General features: G+C 38.4%; 1 protein-coding gene across 5 annotated transcripts in view; it reads left to right on the top strand.

Annotated features, from left to right (window-relative positions):
• LOC124164235 overlaps nt 1-20,239 on the top strand; it is a 40,370-nt gene that overhangs the window by 9,477 nt on the left and 10,654 nt on the right. For 4 of the 5 annotated variants that reach the window (XM_046541473.1, XM_046541472.1, XM_046541474.1 and 1 more), the window contains exons 7-14: nt 434-553; nt 2,067-2,136; nt 4,171-4,420; nt 6,684-6,786; nt 9,547-9,722; nt 15,151-15,311; nt 15,425-15,600; nt 19,312-19,441. In XM_046541473.1, the coding sequence (XP_046397429.1) occupies nt 434-553; nt 2,067-2,136; nt 4,171-4,420; nt 6,684-6,786; nt 9,547-9,722; nt 15,151-15,311; nt 15,425-15,600; nt 19,312-19,441 (1,186 nt within the window). The remainder of the gene's footprint in view (nt 1-433; nt 554-2,066; nt 2,137-4,170; nt 4,421-6,683; nt 6,787-9,546; nt 9,723-15,150; nt 15,312-15,424; nt 15,601-19,311; nt 19,442-20,239) is intronic. The other variant, XM_046541475.1, reaches the window with a different exon arrangement.

Genomic DNA, 20,239 nt, shown 5'->3' with positions numbered 1-20,239 from the left:
GTGGCACTTTCCCTCACTGTAGGGATCACAAATGCAGCTTTACTCTCCCCTTGAACATTGAGATAAATGATACTCGAGAAGTGTACAACATAGTTCAATTCTCCAAGGCACTAAAGCAGGCATGACTGGGTTTTGTATGAAGAATGGGATTGAAAACTATGTAAATGTTAAAAAAAATACAGGAAACACCTTGCAGAAGATAACTTGCTCAAAAATTGCTAGAGAAAATCCAGCCTTTGGTTTCAAAAATAATTTTGAATTTTTATTAAACTTACAGCTTAGGTAATTACATTTTATTTTCTTCGAATTCTAATATTTGCTCTTCAGGCGATCTTGTGAGTTTAGTGTCATGGTGTGCCTTGATATGTTATACAAAATTACATATTTGATTAGTATGACTGATTTGAAAGAGCCTTAAATTAAATTTTTGCAGGATTGATAATGGGGAGTACCTGCTGAGAACTTCACTGCACCATGCGCACGTATGCTACATAGAGGCACTGACCTATTTGCCTTATCACCAAAATCATGTCATCACTATTGCAGTCATCAGGTGAGCCAAGGCACTCACAGAGATTATTCAATGAAATAACAGCAGACTTGCCAGTGGCATACCTTTACAGAGTTTCTCACAAGTGCACTTAACACATTCAGAGCGGAGCATGTCAATTGATTTGGTCCCATCCAAGCCGAGATATGAAGCACGTCAATAGGGTGGTTTCCTACTATTTTTTTATTGCCTATATCGAAAGATTATTACTCCTAAAGTACGTCTTTCACGCTTTTAGATTTTTAAATGACGATATCTATTTTTCGCGATTAAATGAAAAGTGAAAATTTTCAAGCGTGCGAAAACGCGACAGGTAAGTATGAATGCCGGGAAAACTCCCATGTGACATCGTTCTGGTTCCTGCTGTCGCCGTGTGAGGTGACCTTGGGGCGAGGCTCTGAGCGCTGATACGACGCAGGATGCTAGCAGGTAGCAGAGTACCATGCTAGCTGGTAGTGCTTGGCTTAAATAAGGATTATTTATGCTTTATCAAACGAAGAAAACTTTCCAACCTTAGCAGTTTTAATAGGTGATTATTAAGACATGTTTCCCTGAGCTCTGTGCCTCATGCATGCATTGCTAACCTCAGACGATGTAAAACTCCTATCTACTCGTATAGAAACTAGGTCCCTGTGACGTCACGTGAAGTGGCATCGCATGGGTGCCAATCTGGCCTTTTTCAAATGAGGATAAAATTGACCCTTGCCATTCATCTAAACTGGTATTTCTAAAACCATAAAATTTGTATATTATGAATACAGTAATCGTGGGTAACGAATCGCAATCAATGCCTTTCGTTTTCTTTGATGAAGGAAACTACCCTATTGACGTGCTCTGCCGGTCGGGCTGGGAGTCCTTTCTCCGCCTCCATATGTGACTAATATCCACTTTTGAGTCTTCCAATCATCTGTATGGCCTTCAGCAAGCTACCCTCTTTTAAACCGTGTGCACTGCTTGTAAAAAGCAGTATTCGAACGGAATTTACGGTGCAGAAACCTCCCTCTATTTTTCTTTCTTATTTCAACGGCTGATTTTGACAACTTAATGAAAATCGGTCCCGCATTGAATGTGTTAAGCTGCATAAGTCATACATAGTAACAATCATTTGCCTTGACTGGGATTCAAACTTGGATCTCCTGAATCTTCACCAGGTGTTCTACCACTGGAGCTGTTTGGGCATGTGGTTTAAAACCTCAGCAACAGAATTTGAGCAAACAATTTGATTCAAAATTTTGAAACCTGAATCAAAAATTCAGATAAAAGTCATACATTCACTGTGAAAAATTACTTGCATACAAGTATTATATTTATGCAGATTGGCAAATTTTACCTGGCATTAAAATCTTGTCTAATATGAAAGTGGCAAAATGAGGCACACTCTTGTCAAACCTATGAATGAAACTTAAAATCCATATTGGTTAAAATTATCAAATACAATTCGAATTGTGGTGATGTTAGGAATATGTACCATGACATCACAAAATTTCTTGAATTCCATGGCTAATTATCTTTGCAGGTTCCTCCAAGATGGTGATAGGTGGAATAATTGTGACTTTGGAATCAAAATCATGAGGACACTATTGACTGTAAGTATTTATTTTATCTTGATATCTCTACAGGAATGTCATGAAATAGCCCTTCCTGGTTAAAGCTTCCCTTGAGTAATTATGGTGAACAGTAACAACTAAGTAAGCAGTGAGGCAATGGACTTAAGAGATACGAGCCTGTTCCATCAAATTTTAGATCATCATTATCACTGGTTAACAATCTTTAGATTGGTTTAACACATCTCTCCTCTCAGCTAATCTTTTCACCCCGACGTATTTCTTCTCTTTCACATCTTTCTGAAACGCGTAGTAGGTCGGGTCGTAGTAGGTCAATAGAAAACCCAAGAGTCAACCAATAAAGAAAAAAGGCACCAGTTTATTTTAATAATATACAGATATAATTTTGTGAAAAGCGTTCTGACCGGGAGAGGGATAGGATAGGTATGAGGGAGGCATTGGCAGTACCTGCACGAGTAGTCTTCGATCTGGTGGAACTGGCCTCGCTTCGCTTCTCAGATGACGCTTCTCGCCGTCCTCATACGAGGAGAAACGTCGGCAAAATCAGCACGGGGGCAGGGCCGCAGGTCCCTTTTATAGAACTCCCAACCAGGTCAGCCACTGCAAAGGGACACGCCTGAGTCAATAGCAGTGGCGGCACAGGCACTCGCCTGAGTGAAAAGCAGTTTTGGCGGAATGCACCCACACTCCGCAGTCTTTTTCACTACTCTCCGTGAAGGCCATGAGTCATGGACGGCTCATTTCTAAAACCTGTTCCATATATTTTGTTTGAGGTCCTTATCCGTTCTTGCCATCAACTTGTCCCTCCACAATTACCTATCTTCATCAGGTCATCATGCCTCAATGGCCTATCAGGTTGTTCCATATTCTAATTAAGATTTTCATGAGGATTCTCTTCTCTCCTACTTTTCTTAGGACTTCCTCCTAGGTGGAGAAGCATACTCCAAATGTTAGTTCTGATAATTTGTTTCCTTACTTCTATGTTTAAATTTTCTGCTGTTAAGTAGATCTCTCTTTTGATGGAATCCTCTCTTTGACGGGGCCATTCTGCTGATACATAATTTCTTTCTTGCTTCTCTTGTAGCTATAGTAATCCTGCTTCCCAAATACAAGAATAGGCTGGTTTCCTAATATTTTTTTATTGCATAAATCGAAAGATTATTACTCCTGGAGTAAGTATTTCACGCTTTCAGATTTTTAAATGGCGATATCTATTTTTTGCGATTAAATGAAAAGTAAAAATTTTCAAGCACGCGAAAGCGCGACGCGTAAGTATGAATGCCGGGAAATCTCTCCGTGTGACGTATTTATGGTTCCTGCTGCCGCCCTTTGAGGTGACCTTGAGGCAAAGCTTAGTGCTGATACGACGCAGGCTTCTAGCGGGTAGCCTAGTACCCTGCTGGCTGGTAGCACTTTGCTTAAATAAGGATTATTAACACCTTATCAAACGAAGAAAACTTTCCGACCTTAGCCAGTTTTAATAGGTGATTATTAAGACGTTTCCCTGAGCTCTGCGCCTCATGCATGCATTGGTAATCTCAGACGATGTATAACTCCTATCTTCTCGTGTAGAAACTAGGTCCCTGTGACGTCACGTGGAGTGGCATCGCATGGGAGCCAATCTGGCCCTTTTCAAATGAGGATAAAAATGGACCATTGCCATTCGTCTAAACCGGTATTTCTAAAACCAAATAATTTGTATATCATGAATACAGTAATGGTGGGTAACGAATCGCAATCAATGCCTTTCATTTTCTTTGATGAAGGAAACTACTCTATTCATCCACCTTTACCATTTATTGTTTCCCTATTTTATCATTAGTCTTGACTTCTTCTCTTCTGCTGCATACTAATATCTTGATTTTCTATGTGCTTTGGATAAGTTAACTCGCTTATCTTGCAGCCAACCTCTTCCTTCAAATCCAGCTAACCTTCCAGAGGTCGACCCACCATTCTCAATCCAGTGGATGCACTCGAAGGCTTTGATCTCAGCCACGAGAAATTATATTTGTACATTGCATTCATTTTACTGGATATCACCTCTTTTTTATTTAGGTCCGAGGAAGGAAATTCATCCTAAATGTTGAAGGAGAAATATTACTCACATTCATAGCACATATGGTTCCACACTGTCCAAGATTATCAATCTCAATACCAAATGATTCGAGATATGATGGTACTATGAATTTTTTCCATTATTCTTCAAAACTTGATGAGTTTGATGTGCGTGAGAGATTGAACCTTATCCTGGATATGGCAAGAGTGCTGCATGGCATGCTGATCGCTTATGAATTCAAGGATTTAGGCAAGTATTGTAAAATTTTGGGTGAATCACTTCAAACCAGGGCCATAACCAGCATTGTTGGCCAAGAGGGCCTGACAAATTATCAGGTCGGGCAAAAGTATGTAAACATTACTGGGGGAGAGGGTATAAAGAATACAATTGTAATAAATTAGTTGCAGGTCAAGTTGTTCAGGTTGGGCTGTGCTCAACCTGGCCACCCTTTTTGGCTACGGCCATGCTTCAAATACATTGCTTATTTTTATTTGTACATTATTTTGGTAACACTAATAATAATAATTTATTTACAAGGGTCAAATCCAATTTAAAGTTTGATTACACACATAAGTAGGTAAAAAAATAAACATTAGTAACAATTAATATACATAAAAGCATTAGAAAAAAATTGAAAAATACACACATTGTTATTTGAAACCATCATTAACAACTTTTTATTACTTTCTCTTGCAGCACCAAAAGGGTTATATGTATCTAGATTTAATAGGTATCATAGTATACACTGTGTATATATTATATCTGTATAAAATACATGCAAATGTCCTCTACCACGCAGATAATATCTAGATAGTACATGTATTATATCTGCTGCCATAATATGGATTTTATATTGTAGATTAAATACTTACAACTTGTCGTAAATCTGTGTATTATACATATCTTATACATGCCTGATGATACCTGGTTGTGCCATAAGGATATTATTTGTATATTTTAAAGATTCTGGTACACATCAAGGACCATGGATCATCAGGCATGTAAAGTTATGCATTATATACAGATTTGCAAATCAGTATACTGATGTATTTCGAAATCTTAAAAATATACAGATATGTATAATCCATTTGGTGCTACAAGGGTTTCAGGTAGAGACAAAATAAAAATACTTATACATAATTATGTTTTATACCTATATCAATGTCACCACAACCATCATTTAGATTGCATTTTAACTGTAAATATATTAATGTCTTCTGTTCCAACATATTTAAGGCATTCCATGCTATACTAAGCATACCGCAACAGCCTTTGTCAGTAACCAAAAAAGTATACAAATTCAAATGCATACAAGTATAGTAAAAAATATCAGATTTATGCTTGTTTAACTCATCAAAAGAATAATAGGGTTCAAATAAAAGACCAATGTTCACGATAGACTTGCATCAGAAGTAGGATGAAGTTCTGGCTTCTTGGTAGGTAATTTATTAAAATATTTCTGTTTAATCTCATCAAATAATTATTTTTTTGGTAATTTTCAGAGATGTATGAGAAGTTTCTCCTTTCTAATGGTATTATGATAGTGGGCAGTAGAAGCAGTCGCACATAGTCTAGATTTTATTTAGCAATACATTAAAATTTTAATACAAATGAACTAAAATGGTGTTGATTATACTACATTGTCTAAAAATAGGTTGGTACTCATGAAAGAATGAATTTCAGATGATTCTCACTGTTTTTTTTTACTCTTAATATATGTTATTAGTAGCTATGGGATCATTGCCCCACAATTCATTACAATAATTATAATGACAGAGGGAACAAGAAAAGTAGATATATCATATAGCTGGATGAATCAAAAAGCTACTGCAGCATTGAAAAAAATTAAAGATGATTCAGTCATTAAATTTTTTTCACGTGTCAGTACCAGTCCAGTTCTTCCCCATTAGTTCTCGGTTTTTGATTCTCAGTTCCGAGGGTGAACTCTCATTATATTAATTAATGTCCAATTTAAATGAACAACCACAAGAAGTGAATGAAAATAATTTCACTAAAGATGTGAATTAGCAGGAAAGCTCAGTAAAAAAACTTTATATCCTCTCCTTACTTTTAGTTGCCAAGTAAAAAAGTTTAAATAACACGTTGGTAAAGAATGCATGATCGACAAATATGTCACATTACATTAGGCAGCCACTGGCTCTTTCACCAGGTTTTGATTTTAAAAATTCAACATTAGTACCCTATCTGGGTCTAATCAATCACTTAGCCCACTGGGGCAGTACCTAGTGAAGTAGAATGAATTTGTGGGAAATTAAATTTCTGCGGCCAATCAGAGACTTGCCAAAAAATCTATAATTTAAATGATCAAAATAACCTTTAAGAATAGTTTTTTTAATACGAGTCCCTTAGTTATCTCACTCTGTAACCTACCTCAATATTATCTGATCAATTGACTTCGTTCTGATTGCATATTTTAAATCTTACTCTTTCAATTTTTCAGTTTCAAAATGAGCTCAATGATGGCAACTTTTTAAAAATTCTTCCATTATAGGTGTAGATGCATGGGATGCCTTTGATATCTTGGTTAAAATCTATATTAAAGTTCTTCATGCTGTCATCTCCTTAACCCAAGATGATGAGGTAACTGAATCAGAGTAAGTAATCAATACATGGCAAGACTTAGGTAATTAAGGGTGGGACAAAAATTAGTTTAGTTATATACAATGAAATTAGGCATAACTTCAAAGGTATTTCTTGTATATACTATTCATTTTGATATATTTGATTCCTCTGCATTTTTTCATTTGTGTACAATAGTTTTCTGCGCATAGATCATCTCCAGTCACTTATGCCTCCACAAACAAAAATTTCCATTGAATAAAATTTTTTGATAATGAAGCAAACTTATTGTCTCCACTCTGCTCATTTCTTACTATTCCCTTCAAAAGTATTCTGTAAAATGGTGAAAGTTGTGAAATCAATGCTTCTCCATCTACTTCCCATCCATTGTCCACCTCCACCAGCCTAGGTATGTGTACAGCTGTCCTTCCAAATATTTTTAATGCCTGATGATATTTCACTGCATCAAAACTGGTTGCCTATAAGGTTTACTTGTAGATTCAAATTTTAAAGTAAATGTCAATGTAATCTTGTAAAAAAGTAAACAATGCAGAGTCAATCATGATTATTGATTCAATTTTTATATTTTTCTAAACCGTCCTAAAATTCTGTTGTGGGTGCTTCAAGTTCAAGTAATTTTCAATTCTTTCTCTGTTTTCCTTCTTTTTGGGCATCGATCCTATAGGATTGATGCCACATGTAGGGGATGTGCGGGACGCACCATTCCCAATATTTGGTATATAGGATATGTCCCCCGAAGAATTTAACCCTCGAGTGGACGTGCCTGATATTTTTACACGACCAGATGCGTGGCGTACTTTGTCCACGATATATGCATTTATATAAAAAACTCGATTTTTGTTAACGTTTATCTTTATTTGTAGGAATTAGTTCTAGCTCGTACATTAATAGGTAATACAGATGTATAGGTACACAGGTGGTAGAGGTACAGTTGGTCGCACAGTGTAATTTATATGCCATGGGTGTCGGGTTCCTCTTGCCGATCTAAAAAGAATTTGCTACAATACTTACAATTAGTGCTGTAAAAAATCAAATACATTCAAATCAAAAAAGACATTCAAAATGACATTATAATAAGAATACATGAGGCTATTCAAGAAAAGCAAAGCACGAGGCACACGGCTGTTCCTTTTGCCGATCTAAAAATAAATTAGCCACAATACTTTGAGCCTTCAAAACTCGCACTATAGACAGTCAAAGTCAGTGGCGGCTGGTGGTAATTTTTCTAGGGTGTGCATTAGAGCAGATATAGGATAATTTAATTATATTATGTTAATACTAATCCATGAGCATCATATTTCGTCGTAATAGAATACATAGCAAGCAAAACATATCACTGGTATAGACTACCCTTAAAATTGCATGAACAGAAATAATATTAGCATGCATGAAAATAATTATTCTAAACACGCCTTTACAAGTGACGGTAGGTGAAATTCATTCTCCTTTCCTTACACTCTATGAGGAAGTAGTGTAGAAAACGGCCATACAGATGACTCTGTAGACGGACTAGGATCCTGGGCGCAGGTAGTGTAGGTGGCGGCTACACCACTACACTACCTGCGAGTCACTCATCAAAAATATGCGCGTGCGCACTCGCATCGTTTTGAGTCTGCTCCCATCACCCATTTGTACTGTACATACCCCCTGTAACGCCACCTTTGCTAATATCGCTCTTTTATTTCATATATCTTTTAACGCCACACAATCTCTCCCTTTTTACAGTCAACAACCACTACTACCAACATCCCCGTAGCAACAATTTTATCAATAACATCAAGTAAATAAACACAAATATAGCAACAATTTTATCAATAACATCAAGTAAATAAACACAAATATGACGGCGTTACACCCCCCACTTACTTCGTCCCGCCCACAGATATATACACGTATATAAGTACATATATATCTGTGGTCCCGCCAGAGCACCCTCAAGTGATCGCATAGACCGAAAATGTGCCCGGCGCGATGCCACGGGATCACAGCCTTGTATAGCAGCGAATTCGAAAAGGAGATAGCTGTAGCGTTCGTAGCTTCATGTTTCTTGCATATGCAGACAGGATTTTTATCCTTCTCGTTGCAAAGGAATAGTTTTCTTTTATAATTCATTCATCTTTGGGTGTGCACTTGCTAACATGCGTATACGCACGCGCCGCCACTGGACAAAGTACATTGTAAGAATACAAGAGGTCATTCTAGACCAGAATGTGCGTACAAAGTTGAAATCCTTGGTTTTCGAAGGTTGGCGTACTTTATATGCCAGCCCGCCCGCTCGAAGGTTAAGTAACCCTTTTAGTGCCCCAGGCCAATAGATCAGCTCACTGGCACTAGCTAGTTAATAGAGGAATTAAGAATTAAGCATAATTATATTTTTAAGTTCTTCTTAGAGTGATACTTTCATAGAAACAATATGATGGGTATAAAATGGGGTCAAAAATTCTTTAAAATCACAATTTCCATTATTTATAATAGTTTTTCTGGGCCCTGGACCCAATACCCTCCTCAAATGGGAGATATTTCATACCCTCAGCCAGTCCCCCATGAAGTTCTACCACAATCAATCCCTACGTTTCTGGACACCTTACTACCTCCTTGTAATGCATTGAAAATGGTCATAACAAGAAATGTTGGTTGACCTATGAAATGGTAAAACTCTTGATAATGAGGCATTATTTATGTTTAAGAGAAAAAGTTGTCAAGGCCTCCAAAAGGTTTGAATCTACTCCAACTCATTAAGTATCTTTAATACTGCACTCTTTTCTATATTTGAGGAACTTAAACAAGGAAAGAAGAAGTCATGAATGGGATATTTTAGAGAGTGCCCTCCGAGGATGCATTAAACATTTTGTGGATGATGTCCTGGTATCAAGCTTAAGGTTTCAACCATGCAAGGCCCCCAAAGTGAATCAACCTGTGACAGCTGATAAGAATGATATTGTGATTTTAGGTATGTCACAAAATTGTTTCCCTGGAGTGTTTGTTGCTTGAACATTTTTAGTGTCAATAGACGAATTCAAATTCCCTGTTTACAAGTTCATAAACTGCTATTAGTGAATAAATTGCAAATGTTGTTATTAAGAGCGAGTTAAGCAAAGTTTTTTCCTAATTAGGCCCCGAGGCTGCCTTCGGGTCGAGAAAAAATTTCCAATAACTTATTTGTCATGAAATTTCTGCTAGCATGTGTCGGCAAAATCAATACCTACATATGAGCAAAGCTATTTCTCATTCCATGACTAATTCTCTCAGGTATTGAAAGAATTGCTGTACTGGCAAATTTTGTTTGTATACTCATATCCATACCTATAGGGTCATTCAGGGAGTGAGAGATGCCACACATTTTTAAAATTAACTATATTTTATCCTATTTTGCTATTTCAGTTAAACTAAGAAGTGAATATGGTGACTGATCTTGTTTCTGATGAACACACAAAATATATACTTATATCATTCTTCTTTTAGCCGTAAGAATTACTTCTGTAAAACATTACCTTGCGGCATCTGTCCTGTACGTTGCGGGTGACACGCCGCACCCATAAGGGTGATACGCCACATGCTATTTAACCCGGCTAAAACTAATTTCTGTATGATGCAGCTCCCTTAAAAAAGAAAAATTGTCTCATAATTGAAGTTTGGAGGAAAAAAAAAATGCAAATACTTTTGATATGCATTTACTATTTTTTTAACTACATTATAATACCTGTCTATGATTTTGACGCAACTGAAATGCAGGTTGTAAAATACATTTGTTGTTCTATTATTAACTTATGTTATTTTATTATAAACTTACACATGTAAAAACAAAGAAATTTAACTAACATGGGCTACATTTATCGAATTTTTATTGAAAAATACAAGTTGAACCGAAGATATTCAGTTAACAGAGACTTAATTTAAGATTTTTTTTATAATTTCAAAACAAAAATTGAAAAATAAATCAAGGCAATTAATTTAAATTGCTTACCTTTACCTTGCTCAAGTAAAAACTTACTGTTGCCAACAAACTTAGCATAGTGCTGTTCAAAATTAGCTTACAAATAATTAAATACCACCTGACACAAAAACCATTTTTAGTTTTAGTATACACACTAAAACAGTTATAATGTTGCTAAAAACATGTGATAATTCATTTGAAATCATTTTTCATTCCCTTCAGCCTTACCCGGCATGAGAGAAATGTGGCATGTATAGCAAAGTTTAGTGTGGCGTCTCTCCCTTTCTCTATATGCAGCACCTTGTGGCTGTACGTCCTTTAGGGCCAATATGTCGTAACTAGACTGAAAATATTCCAAAGAGAACTTACCGTTGCCACAAACCTCAAAAAATTGTAACATAACAGCATTTTAACGTCCGATACGAATTTAGTGCAAGGGTCGAAAAATGTTGAAGGTAAAATACCAAACTTATGTGAGTATTTGTGCTTTAAAATCTGTAAAACCAATGAAAAACAAACGGGACATCCTCACCTATTCTCTAGCATCTACTCCATCTCTGCATTGAGCATTTGCCTGCCATCTGTCATAAAACACCAAAACTAAGGGGGTTACGCAGTCTATCCCATATGCAGTGTCTCACCTTGAATCACCCTACTTATAGTCAGGTTGCATTTTAATTGATCCTTAATAGAAAATGTAGTTCAAGCTAGTGCAATGCCCATCCATTTGCCCTCCATCTGTGGTAGCTTCATTGCCATTGTTCCACTTTGCATGGAAAAATTTATTAAGAAGGACAGAGACTTTCTTCTGTCACGAGGGGCAGAGCAGGTAAAAGAAGTCCCCTTCTGACCCTAATCCCCTGAACCTGCAATTTCGAGAACCCCACCTTCTAAGGAATAGATTAGAGGAATTTTGAATGCATAACTTGGTGAAATAATTTCATTGGCAAAAGTCTACAAAAAAATATTATATCGATGACTAAGTTCTAACAACACGTCTCAAAAATAGCAACTCTTCAGGAGAGCAAAAAAACGATTATGTAATTTCTTTTACTTGCACACTGAAATTAAAAACCAAAAGTTCATAAAAATGAAAAATAAGCATCCATTTGCAAATAAAGAGTTGTTCTTTGCTTGTATTTTATTTTTTGATACTATTACACTTTGTTTAAAATACCCGTCTCATTTCGGCCGAAATTGAGATACATGTCGTTAGAACTTAGCAATTGATATGTATGTTCATTATAATTTTCAGTATCATTTGATACCAAACTCCAAGGATATCATTTGATGTATTCCCACCTCGGTAAGAACTCTTCCATATGCATCTAACTTATCACATCAAGACACCAGGGCACATTAAGAGAACAATGGAAGTGTAGGCTAGTACTTCTAGGCATTAGCATGTGACCACATTGAAATGAGGGAGGGACTATAGGTTAGGTAGGGAAAGAGGGTTGCCAACTGTCCCAATTATCATAGAAGAAAAAGAAGCCTGGACTTACGACAGCAACATCTTCATTTAAATCATCCTCCCCTCCCCAATCATCCACTTTTTTGAAGGTACATATTTGTTGATGCCTAAGCAGCAATGATTATCTCAATAACATCCCAACAACATTGTTGGTGTTAACATATGACACCTGTGCAATATCCATGTTAATCCAATAAACGTTGTATGGATATCTGTCAAGTACTCAAAGGACCCACCATAAACCGTTGCAGCGATACTCAACAGTGGACACAAAGGTCCTTATTACAACTTCTCTCAGATATCTTCACAATATCTAACAAGTAGATAATAGGTGTGCTTAATAATCACTAGTGATCAGTGGTGGATCTATGGGGGGGCTAAGGGGGCTATAACCCCCCCATTATGGTGGTATGGTATTCGGAGGAGGCAACCGACAGCTTAGGTCATTTGCGCCGAGAGGGGAGGGAAGGAAAGGAAGGGTGGAGAGAAACCCGGTGACAGCATTAGCCTGCTCTTAACGAAAGGCATTAAGAGGACCACCGCTTAACGTCCCATCAGAGGGATGGAGTGTTGCACTTGAAATGTCCTCCACACAACATTCAAGCAGGGATCGGGCAGGGTCCGAAAATTATCTGCCACTGCCAGGATTTGAACCCCAGCCCCCCCCCTTGGGAATACAATTCACACTAGATAGAATGGAAATTTTGTTCAGACCCCAACTATTGCTGGTAGGTTAACTTCCACTTAGCCAACCCCTATCTTGGATTCGCCACTGTTAGTGATTATTGTTTTTGGTAATACCCAGTCATACAAACAAAACATGAGTGCTCTTCAATTCTATACAGAACATATGCTTCCTATGGATACTGTTTGGAATAACAATTTTTTTAATATCATGGATATTACAACTTGGATATCTATTAGGAGAGTTCAAAAAGAAACGAGCCGAAGCCTGTAATGCGCAAACCACAGACAGGATGGAAATATCGTGTTGGGTGCAACAAGATGTGGGTTCTACCTGAGAGTGGGAGTGCCCAGCCTGTCACAAGAGGGCAGGCATGCATGTCACGTGGCTATACAAAGCTAGCAGCAGCATGCATCAGTCATCCAATGCTGCCAGTCGCATTGCAAACAGTGGCATGGAGGCGCCAAAAAAAAAGCAAGGAGGTGTTGTTAGTTTTCTGACAGCTGAAGGTTTAGGGGGTACGGACATTCATTGATGAATGTCACCAGTGTAATAGTGTAATGTGAATACTGCATGTCTCGCAAGGGTCAAGGCGTGACACAAGCGCTTCAGAGATGGACGGGATTGGTAGCCGATGATGCACGGCCTGGAGCACCACACTGCATTATCGGGCCGGAAAGGTTACGCTGACGTTCTTCTTTGATCAAGATGGCTGCCTTCTGATATGCTCCCTACAGCTCAGGACAGCAGTGAATACCCAGCATGACTCGTGACTGGCAGTGTTGAATGATTGATACATTCTGCTGCCAGCTTTGTACAGCCTCGCGGCATGTATGAGTGCCCTCTAGCTATAGAGTGTGCACTCCCACTCTAGAAGGACCCACATCTTGTTGCACACAACATGATATTACCATCCTGTAAGCAGTTTGCACATTACAGGCTCTGGTTCATTTCCTTATGAATGCCCTTAATATGTAAAATTATTTATACAACTCATCGTGGATGTTGCAAATAGTATCTAAGTACATAATGTTCTCAAAATATCCATTGCGCAATAACAAATGTTTTGGATACAGTAACCTTATTTAGATAGCCGATGGATATCGCCTGCTGCTTGGGATCTCTCACTTGAAATGTGACAACATCTTCATCAACACACACTAACTCATTGAAGGAAAGCAATGAACAACCTTACCTCTCCCCTCTCCCCTCCCCCTTATAACAATCCTCCCCTTATTCCACCTCTGAGAAGGTTTGAGCTAGCCAATGGCCTTGGACTGTGTCAGACTGGTCTACTCAGCTTGTTTGGCCAAGTGTGCCAAAATGAGCTTTTTAATTCTAGATTGGTCACTCATGGAGCCATTTGAAGCATTCAAAATTTTAAAAAAAGAGCCACTTCATTAGATGATATTGACCCTCTATAGATACCACTGTTTTCTCATAGTGATATTCAAAAACCTCTTAAGTGACTTTTTTTATTGACGTTGCTTTGGTTAACCATTAATTTTCACAAGATGGATCTCTCAGACTGGTGATTCGATCTTTCAGATAATTCAGTTGAAGAATTAGATGCTGCAGTCCTTACTATTTAGTAGCTGTCAGGCTCAAGCATCTTTTCCTCTGTATGAGCTTTAATGTTTACTTGCATAAGCATTAGCTCTTATTGAGCCACTTGTGGTACCACAGACCGAGTGCCTCTACTCACATCTTAAATTTACTCTATGTGTGATGGAATGCTGAAAATTTAGATGGCATTTCATGAAAGTCCAAAATGTTTTTGATTCTCTACTATCATAATTGGGTATTTTTTGAAATCCAGTACATAATGTCATGATCAATATGTTTTACTGAGAGATGAGAGAGCTTTTTCCCTCACATAAATTAAAAACATCAACTACCTACATTTCATGATGGAAATGAGCCCTGTATTCATTTTTAAGCTTTTAATTGAATGCTACTTGAAACCATTGTACTGAAGACCAATTGAGGACAATGTCTTTTAATCAGTAAAATAAAGCACACACTATATATATAGCGTGTACAATATTATTCCAGGAAACCTATATCACCACCAATGTCATTCTTATGCAGTATGTAATGTTTTTTTGTGCATGGCTTCAAGCGCAATATCACTCATGGAGCCATATGAAGGATTCCAAAATTTAAAAAATTAGCCTCCTAAAGTAGGTGATATTGACCTTTTGACACCACTGTTTCCAAGTGTTATTCAAAAACCTCGAGTGATTTTTATTGATGTATCTCTGGTTAACAATTTATTTTCACAGATTCATTTTTCGAATACAAGAAAGAAAGTAAAATTTCAAAAGATAAGGGAGAGCAAAAGTGGGATAACATGAGCCAAGTTATAATTGCTGTGTTGCATCATACTGTTAGCAGTAGTATTTCTAAAAAGATTCAGTATCAGTTATTGGATCTGATTGTCACGGTGAGATTTGTTTTCTGAACAAAGTTAATGCATTCCATCGATATTGATCAATCATTTTATTTTTAAACTTAAAATTGATCATAATTACTTTGAGTAATATTTTATGCTTTTAGACCACAAGGATCCCAGTAGGATACCGCAGTCTCAAAAACTGCTTGCCAGAAAAGTTGCTGTCTTTGATATTACAAGCAGCACGTCAAGGAGATTATGGAGTTAACCTCAGGAGTCTCAAGCTATTCCAGAATCTGTTGGATCGCCATTCTCTGAGATTTCATATACTCTCTCCAAGGTATATATACTCATATATTGTACTCATAGGTGGATTTTGGGGTGTTAGTGGATTTTTTAGGCAGGTGCCCCCCCTCCAAGCTCTATTGAGGATTCGACCCCAGGATCCTCCAATCAGCAGCCCCATGCTCAACCCACTGATACACCATTCTCAACCCATAAAATGAGTGCATCTAAAAATCTGTATAAAACAGAATGTCTCTTTGTCTGTCTGCTATGTATTTCCATACAGCAGCAGAGTTTTCAATCATAGTTTGTACGTAGGTGCAGTGGCGGCGCGTGCGTATACGCATGTTGGCAAGAGCACACCCAAAGATGAATGAATTATAAAAGAAAACTATTCCTTTGTAACGAGAAGGATAAAAATCCTGTCTGCATATGTAAGAAACATGCGCCTCTGAACGCTACAGCTATCTCCTTTTCGAATTCACCGCTCTACAAGTGTGCAATCCCGTGGCATCGCGCAGGTCGCATATTCGGTCTATGCGAACGCTTGAGGGTGCTCGGGCGGGATGAAGTAAGCAGGGGGGTATGTGCTGTTCAAATGGGTGATGGGAGCAGACTCAAAATGATGCGAGTGCACACGCGCATATTTTTGGTGACTGACTCACAGGTAGTGTAGTGGTGTAGCCGCCACCTACACTACCTGCGCCCAGGATCCTAGTCCGTCTGCAACAGTCATCTGTATGGCCATTTTCTACACTACTTCCTCATAGGGTGTAAGGAAAGGAGAATGAATTTCATCTACCATCACTTGTAAAGGTGTGTTTAGAATAATTATTTTCATGCATGCTAATATTATTTCTGTTCATGCAATTTTAAAGGTAGAATGTACAAGTGATATGTTTTGCTTGCTATGTATTCTATTACGACAAAATATGATGCTCATGGATTAGGATTAACATACATAATATAATTAAATCATCCTATATCTGCTCTAATGCACACCCTAGATAAATTACCACCAGCCGCCACTGCGTAGGTGCAACTCATGCTCCCAAAGCCCATAGTGCTACTTCTGGTCGTATCTGACCAGTCCTCTGCATTGTTTTCTCATTATTTTTTGATACGTCACGTCATACGATTTCTGTTGTTGGGTAGGCACCTCCTGTTGGGTAGGCACACCTCTGGACAAGCTAAAAGGGAAAACATAACTCAAAAGATTCTACACTTAACTTTTACTCCTATAGGGGCAAACCTTTTTGGAGTATTCGTTCACACAACACTTTTGGTTTACACAAATGCAGACACACAACCATCAATGTTGTAGAGCAGGGTATAAGCTGATCTCATGCATGGTATACAGAAATGGTTTTCTTCCATTGTTTGCTATTACATATGAATACCATCATCAAACCTGATTTGTTCCTTTACCCAGGGGCGGATCCAGGATTTCATACTGGGGGGCACAAGCAAGGCTGTTTTGTTCTGGGGGGCGCAATGATACCTCGTAATACAAAACGAAGGTAATAATAATGGGACCGTATTAAAAGTCTTGCATATTTCTTGAGGGTCTGGGGGGGCACGTGCCCCTGTGCCCCCCCCCCCCTAGATCCGCCTATGCCTTTACCTAAAAATCCCGCCATGTAACCATGAATTCCTAGCTCCAAGTTAGCTACTTCTCTGGGTACTATATTTTCCAAGCAACGCAGGGTGGCTAGCCAGTGCGCAATATTTCATGTCTGCTAGCAAAAGGTGGTGAATTGGCATAAATTATCCTAGGAAAAAATTCCTCTGGGTCTAAAGGAATCAAACCACAGGCCTCTCCCAGTGAGAAATGGGTGGTGGAATCCACGTGGAACCCACGTGGAGAATTAACGTGGATACCACGTGTTTTTGGTCGTGGAATCAACGTGGAACCCACGTGGAAATTTGGTGGAAAAATTAAAACAGCAGTTGGTGCTGTCCTAAAACCATTAAAACCTCAACCACTCTATATCTAAACCTTCTATATATGTGTCTACGATTTTTCATGTGCTCTCATGGCTGCCTTTCGACGAATTATATAAAAATAGAATGTGCGATACATTTTCACATAACTAGCGTGGTTTCAGGATGATAAATGACGCAATGTCACCAGAGAGTTAAGTTCCACAAATTAGAAATTCTGTTTAACATTTTATGATAATCACCACAAATCCACTTGAAATCAACGTGGATTCCACGTGGGTCCAACCACTCAATATCCACCACCACCAAATATCCACCACTCAACGTGGATTCCACGTGGGTTCCACGTGGATTCCACCACCCATTTCTCACTGGGCTGTCTTTCTGGGCCACTGTGCAGACCACTTTATAGCCGCAGAACACGTAGCGTTTATCTAATGTGCACTACTGCCGAAAGGAGCCTATTCCAGAGGGAGCCTAGTGGAGGACTCTTGGTGCTGTAGGATAACAGGTCCAAGGATTTGGCACCCTTAGCAAAAGAGAGTGGCATCCCTGATTTGGTGAGAGACAGACCTAACAGCTACTGCATGGCATCCCGAAACCACGGCCATGGGTGCTTTCATTTAATTCAACACAAGCACCCATTAACTTCATAGACTCTAAACAATACAATTTGCCAATTTCCTCCAATTCCCATTTCAATTGTACCAAGGCACATGTTGATGTTGTCCTTGGTAACTAAACCTGCCTTTTCAAGCAGACGTATTGAATTCTTTCTTCTAGTACCACAAGTCTTGGCACAATTACCATGAAAACTCAAGAATCTGGATAGTGTAATGGTGGCCCAGCATTGGCCCAGAAAGCCAAAGGTTAGCGGTTCAATTCCAGGTCCAGTGGAAATATGTCATGTAATTTGTCATATGCATTGACATAGTTGTCTCTCTATAGACTTAGCCTAGGCTATAACTACTAGTTGCATTGTGATTAAGCTTTTTTTCCCTCAGGAAGTATTTCCTGCAAACAATTTCCTACAGGGAATAATGGACCCCTATGGCTAACAAAGAATTCCCATGGGGAACTGCAGGGAAATTCAATAGGGTGGTTTCCTTATACATACATATTTTCTTATTGCCTAAATTGAAAGATTATTACTTCTGGAGTGTGTATTTCATGCTTTTAGATTTTTAAATGACGATTTCTATTTTTCGCGATTAAATGAAAAGTGAAAATTTTCATGCCCGCGAAAACACGACGGGTAAGTATGAATGCTGGGAAAAACCCCTGTGACATCATTCTGGTTCTGGCTGCTGCCGTGTGAGGCCATCTTGGTGCAAGGTTATGAGCGCTGATACGATGCAGGCTGCTTGGTGCCGAGCATGGCAGTAGCATAGAGTACCCTGCTAGCAGGTAGTGCTTGTCTTAAATAAGGATTATTAATACCCTATCAAACGGAGGAAACTTTCCAACCTTAAGCAATTGTAATAGGTGATTATTAAGAGATGCCTCCCTGAGCTCTATACCTCATGCATGCATTGGTAATCTCAAACGATGTAAAACTCCTGACTACTCGTACAGCATTTAGGTCCCTGTGACGTCACGCGGAGTGGCATCACATGGGTGCCGATCTGGTCTTTTTCAAATGAGGTTAAAATTGACCATTAATATTCGTCTAAACTGTGATTTCTAAAACCAAATAATTTGTACACAAATGGTGGGTTACAAATCGCAATCAGTGCCTTTCGTTTTCTTTGATTAAGGAAACTACCCTATTCCCTGCAGTGATCAATAGTGCATTTTCAATAGGGAATATTATTACTTTCAGAATATTCAAAGGTGATACTCCATTTTCCCGCCTTAAAGGATATGAAGATGACTTGGAATACTTTCAAATCCATCGAGGAGATGTATATGATACTCTTTACAAAAATTTCCTAACCCACTCCAATGCCCTGGTAAGTCATCTGATTTTCTCTGGAGTCGAAATTGGCTGTTCTGACACTGGTATGTGATTGAAAAACAATGAATTATCTAGTTGTTGTAATTCAAGAAAATAACTCTGGAGATCTTTTCCGGCATTGGCATTAGCCTGCTCTTAACGAAAAGCGCCAAGGGGACCACGGCTTAACGTCCCATCCGACGGATGGAGTGTTGCACTTGAAATATCCTCCACACAACATTCAAGCAGGGATCGGGCAGTCTCTGAAAATTTTCTACCGCTGCCAGGATTTGAACCCAGGCCCACCGGAAGGGAAGCCAACACTCTAGCCACCACACCAACCCGATCCCCGGAAGACAAAATTAAAAAAAAAAATATTATTTACCCCAACTTCGGTCTTGGAGTTTCTTCAAAGACCTAGTTTTTGCATTTAGTTTATTTTCCTGAATGAATATTTCTGTTTGGTTGATTTCTACAAATATTGGACCACAAATAATCGTTCTCATATTTGTGGTCCACCATTTGCAGAACATTTGTTTTTTTTTCACTTATCTCATATTATTTTCACGTTTTCCTCACAATCTTTGCAAACTTTTGGAGCACTATGCACAATTACAGTATGCTTTTATCAAACTTTTCACGCATTCTTTTATATTCCCGAATTCCCAAATCACGTTTTGGTCACACTTTTAGACCACTATGCACACTTTATTCACATTTCTTGCACACATCTCAGAGCACTTTCTGCATGGGTTTATGCACACTTTATTTTCACGAGGGCAGATTCTTGTGGTAGATGTGCCCCAATGAATGC

Source organism: Ischnura elegans, chromosome 8 (genome assembly GCF_921293095.1).
Source record: "Ischnura elegans chromosome 8, ioIscEleg1.1, whole genome shotgun sequence".
In the NCBI taxonomy this organism is placed as follows: Eukaryota; Metazoa; Arthropoda; class Insecta; order Odonata; family Coenagrionidae; genus Ischnura; species Ischnura elegans.
The sequence above is the reverse complement of the archived record's forward strand: the minus strand, read 5'-3'. Positions and strand labels throughout refer to the sequence as shown.